We start from the raw sequence: 5,084 nt of genomic DNA, 5'->3' as shown, positions 1-5,084 counted from the left end.
CGGCTTCTCGCCGCATCTCGTGCTCGGGCAGGTTCGTTTGCTCCCGTCGACGAGCCTCCACGACCGGTCGGCGCACCGCATCGCGATACAAATTCGATCACCTCTTTCGAAATCACCTTGGATGACAATCCCTAGCACAATTTTTCACCACACTATCATCCTCTCTTGCACGTTTACCTTGCTTTTCGCGACGGCCTTGATTCTGGACGGCAGCGAAGAGCGGTCGCTGCCGCGACGTGTGGTGCGAGCCGTTTCGTGCGCCGTACGGTCATGCACGACCGGCGAGTGTGCGGAGCGCTTCCGCGCGCAGAATACGCTTCATGCTTTCAGCTTGCTCGATTTCTTCTTAAAATCTAGCTATTCAGCTAAGCTGTCGTCACAGCCAACAACGTTGATCGGGAAAACGAGCAAGAAGTTCGGGAAGCCCAGAGCGCTGTGGTCCCACAAATTTTCTAATTCCCTTATAATAATGGATCAGTAACTTGGGGTACCTTCGTATTTGTTTGAGCCCGTCGCTGCGCGTATGAAGCACAGAGCACCCGACGACACGGCCGGCCTCGCGACTACTCGTGAAGGCAATGTAGTAGCCACGGGCGCTCGGGCAGAAAATCTCTGGTATCTAGGAGTCGCTTTAGGGAATCACGCAGTAGCATTACGGTTAAAAATCGCCGCGGAAGCAACTCTAGAAAATGATGATTAATAAAGTGCAGATTACACGCCTGCTTAATTCGGAACTTCGCCCAGAAAACTGGGACACAGCGAAGCGGCGGCGCACGGCGCTGGCCGTCTTCCGAATATGACGCTACTTCCGGTCGCTGCCGCTCAGTTTCTCGCTCTTCCGGCGATGCGGCAGGGAGCAGTGGGCGGGGCGGGGCGTAGGGTCAACTTTAACGACGAATACCGCTGTCCCCAAGCTAAAAATGACGAAAAAAACTTTACAGGCATAAACTGACCAAGGTAACAATTGTAAAAAGTAGAGTTTTGCCAGGTTTTAAAAGCGCTTCAGTAGCCCTTTAAGGGACGAACACTCACCACGCCTCCATTGATGTGGAGGTTGTTGGGAAATCCCTCTCAGATACGAGGAAAAAGGTGATGGAATTAAGATGGCGACGACGAGTGAAAGAAAAGACTGACAGTAGAGAAGGAAGAAAAATGATGAAGGGTTCTTAGGCCGACTGGACGCTAGGGAAAGGACGGATGGGCAGATAGCCTTCCTTCTACGGAGGGGCAGGTGGACTTCCTTCTGCAACTTCTACAAGGGCGCTTCATCATGGGATTCCGCGTCTCTCTATCATTGGTGCGGGTTCGTGCGTATTTTTCTTCCTTCTCTACTGTCAGTCTTCTTTCACTCGTCGTCGCCACCTTAATACCGTCTCCTTTTTCCTCGCGTTTGAGGGGGACTTCTGAACAACCTCCAGATCAATGGAGGGGAGGGGCGGGGGGAATTATGACCATATCAAAAATAAACCAAGACTGATTCAGGGTTATTCTATTTTCCCAGCAGCCCAGCACCGCCACTTCCTGCACTGTACAAAGCTTGAATTGATTTCGATAGTAGTGTGCGCACTGAACCTTAAAGCACCCTAAAAGGGATCGAATTAAACACCGTTATTCAGGAAGAAATAGTCTACAGTCAATTTGAAACATTTTTATCTAAGTGTAAATTGAGTTAAAAAAGATTCGAGATCGCTTAGGCTCGAACCCAGGCTGTTACAATTCTAACCAAAGACTGTTACTCAAACCAAGTGAAGTCGAATGGTGACTCCTTTAAGCAGTTGGTCAGATGATGTAGCTAGTGTTCAAAGCGAACTAGTAGACGCGCAGGGGGCCTGCACGATGGGTAGGCTAGCAAGTTTTCACTGAACGTCGTGTTGCGAAGCCCTATAACCGCACGAGCACCATCATCACCATCAGATGGCTGTTCTGTGCCGTTTAGGAAGTGCGACGTTGCTGGTTGCTCAGACGAACTGCAGCATGGCTGAGGAACTCGCGTTCTTGTCTGGCAGTGTGTCAGTGGTCATTCTTTCTGGTCTCCTCGGCGCTCTAATTCTCTTACTCTTCTTCGTGCCTCGCACGAAGGAAGACGATGCCAAGCAGAAACCGTTGAAGTCTGGCAGGGAAGAAGAAACGGCGCCGAAAGACCGGCAGGAGGACCGGGACATGAAGGCCAAGCACCCGTCCTCACGCGAGGCCGCCACCCTGCAAGGAGAGAGGGCCCCTGCTGGTGACGTGGACGCCCATAGCAACCGAAAGCATCCTGTAGCTGCGCGTGATGGTCTGTTTGTGCAGTATGCTTCCAGCGCCGAGGATGGCTTGCAGAAGCCTTCCACAGACGCCAGCTGCTCATTTACACGGCGCAGTGTTGGCCAAATCGGAGACACCCCGCCCCTCCCGCTTCGCACCCACGATCTCTACGACCAGCTGCTCCGCTACGTGCTCAGCCATCAGGAACTGGGTCACTGTGGCTATCCTCGGCTAAGCCCAGATCAGCCCGGCCGCGTCTTGTTTATGCAGGGGGGCGAAAACGCGTACTCAAGCCGCAAGACGTGCAGCCGCTGCCGTGCATCCTTCGTGATCACGCACAGCGGCGAGTACTATGCCAACAGCGCCTGCTTCTTCCATACCGGACGGTGCAGCACAATCGGCTTCAGCTGCTGTGGGGCACCGGCCGACCACCCGGGATGCAACAGTTCCTACTACCACGTGTGCCCACTCGGTGCTCGAGACAAGTGGGACACGGCGGCGTTGGCCTTCGTTTGCTCACGTCGACGGCACGGCGGCGCCCGCGAAGTGTTCGCACTGGACTGCGAAATGTGCTTCACTATCCGCGGCTTCGAGGTGGCAAGGGTGAGCGTGGTGGACTGCAACGGTACCACCGTGTACGACTCGTACGTGAGGCCCGGAAGCCCAGTGCTCGACTACAACACGGCTTTCAGCGGCATCACTGCAGCGCATCTACGCAACGTGCACACCACGTTGCAAGACGTACAGGCGGCGCTCCTGCGACTCATTAACGCCTCCACGGTGTTAGTTGGACACGGGCTGGAGAACGACCTGCGCGTGCTCAGGATGGTCCACGGCACGGTGGTGGACACGGCCGTGGTGTTCCCTCACCACAGGGGCCTGCCCTATCGACGCTCGCTGCGGTCGCTGGTCGGCGACTACCTGAACCGCGGGGTGCCGGATGGACCTCTGGGCCACGACAGCGTCGAGGATGCTAAGGCCTGCATGGAGCTGATGCTCTGGAAAGCGGCGCAAGATCAGGAGCTGCGTGATAGAGTGAGCCGGTGGGCCGGGGGACGGCAGAGGCAACCGTGCGAGTGATGTGGAGGCGTGGACGCTCTCTCCGTTGCGGTTGGCGGGTGGGAATGTGAGGGCTGTGTAGGGTGCACGCAGGGTGCACTGGAGGGACTGAAAAAGTGGCATGCTCCCACCACCGCCTACGCCTGGAGTGAAGACGGACGGGAATGTGGCTGCTTGCACGCCTGCTGGCATCATCGTTGGTTTTACCGAGGATGTTGCTGCATGCCGCAGGCTAGGACTCAGCTTTTTCTGGGCTATTTTCTTACAACTGGACAGTGACTTGTTTCGGAGGCGGTGGTGGCCTTAATCGACAGGAACTGATGTCTCTCCGTACGAGATGCTCGATCATGTCGCTTTGTGTCTGTCCTTCTTGTTTATTAAACGTGAAAGATCTGGTCTGTCTGTCTGTCTGTCTGTCTGTCTGTCTGTCTGTCTGTCTGTCTGTCTGTCTGTCTGTCTGTCTGTCTGTCTGTCTGTCTGTCTGTCTTTTGTCGTTTGCAACGGCAGCGGTGAGTGCGTGCCAGAACCTACTGGGGGCTTTCAAAACCCCAAGGTAGTGCTAGTGACTCCCTGGAACCTATGGGTCAGTTCCTGCCCAAGAGACCTGTGCCTGATATGGAGGCAGGCCTGGGTGGCCACCGAGGTGGCTCTTGAAATTACAACAAAAAGCGGTGAAAATGTTTTCTTCCATAAAAAAACGCCGCAGTTCCCGCTGCACGGGGCATACCAGCTAGCGGTCAACGCGGAGGTTCCTGGTAGTGAGAATCAGGTCGTACGCGAGGGGCTCATGGTGACCAATGCCTCGAAACCACTCGGAGGAACAGCCAGCGCTAGAGGAACGCCTTGGCTTGGTGAAGAAAACGACGAAAGAGGGAGGTATTACACCGAATGGCGAAAGTCCTCTGGGCTGACTACCTGCTAGTAGGGCCTGGTTTTGAGTAACTCCCAAAGGCCAGACACTTCTATCCGAATGGGCGGATGCCTAGTGGGCAAGTAGTGGACTCAGGGGGAAATAATTCGACGATCATGATCCTTCGATTGTCGCACATACCGGTACCCGAAAACCGAGGAAGGCACGGAGGGTTAGTAGCTGGCGGAAACCTTCCTCTTGTGCTCATTAGTATTCATTGGGTTGAGGATCGCTGAGGGCGCTGGTGGTTGTACCAAGAGTAAGTAGGGGCTAGTGTCGCCAACCCTTGCATATCTTTTCTTGTCTCCGAAGGTCGGAGCCCAGCAGATTAGCAGCAACCGGTTGCAGGGGCTGCAAAATTCCAACCGGCACAGTCTGATGTCCATCATGAAGTTGATTGATTATTATGATGTTTGACGCGCCGACGCTACACAGGCGGTGAGGCGGGCCGTAGTGGAGGGCCCCGGATTAATTTTTACCACCTGGGGATCTTGAACATTCGCCAAAATCTCGAACACACGGGTGTTTTCACTTTTCGCCTGCATCAGAAAAGCCGATGCCGTGGCCGGGAACCAAACCCGCGTCCTTGGGCTCAGCAGCAGAACGCCTTAGCCACTGAGTCACCGCGGCGGGTGCCCATTCTGAGGTATTCAAGCCTCTATAAGGCGTCAGACATTTAAATGGGTCATGCAGAGAAAACACAAGTTTCGTTCATTCGAGAGATTGCTTCGTTAGAATCATGCTGACACCACCTTCAACGTAAACTTTGCTCAAATAAGCTATATAATTAGGGTTGTTCGTTTTCGGGTAAATCCCGGCCGCTTTTACCCAATTTCTACACCGCGAAAATGTTTCAGGAGAATCGGGTTAA

General features: G+C 54.2%; 1 protein-coding gene across 1 annotated transcript; it reads left to right on the top strand.

Annotated features, from left to right (window-relative positions):
* The first annotated feature begins 1,974 nt into the window (after positions 1–1,974).
* LOC144157888 (exonuclease GOR-like) lies at positions 1,975–3,324 on the top strand. Its single transcript, XM_077688608.1, has one exon. The coding sequence runs from the start codon at positions 1,975–1,977 to the stop codon at positions 3,322–3,324; it is 1,350 nt and encodes a 449-aa protein (XP_077544734.1).
* The last annotated feature ends 1,760 nt before the right edge of the window (positions 3,325–5,084 follow it).

The sequence above is a fragment of the Haemaphysalis longicornis genome, unplaced genomic scaffold (genome assembly GCF_048455015.1).
Source record: "Haemaphysalis longicornis isolate Haplotype H1 unplaced genomic scaffold, Haemaphysalis longicornis Haplotype H1 scaffold_1, whole genome shotgun sequence".
NCBI classification, from domain to species: domain Eukaryota; kingdom Metazoa; phylum Arthropoda; class Arachnida; order Ixodida; family Ixodidae; genus Haemaphysalis; species Haemaphysalis longicornis.
The sequence above is the reverse complement of the archived record's forward strand: the minus strand, read 5'-3'. Positions and strand labels throughout refer to the sequence as shown.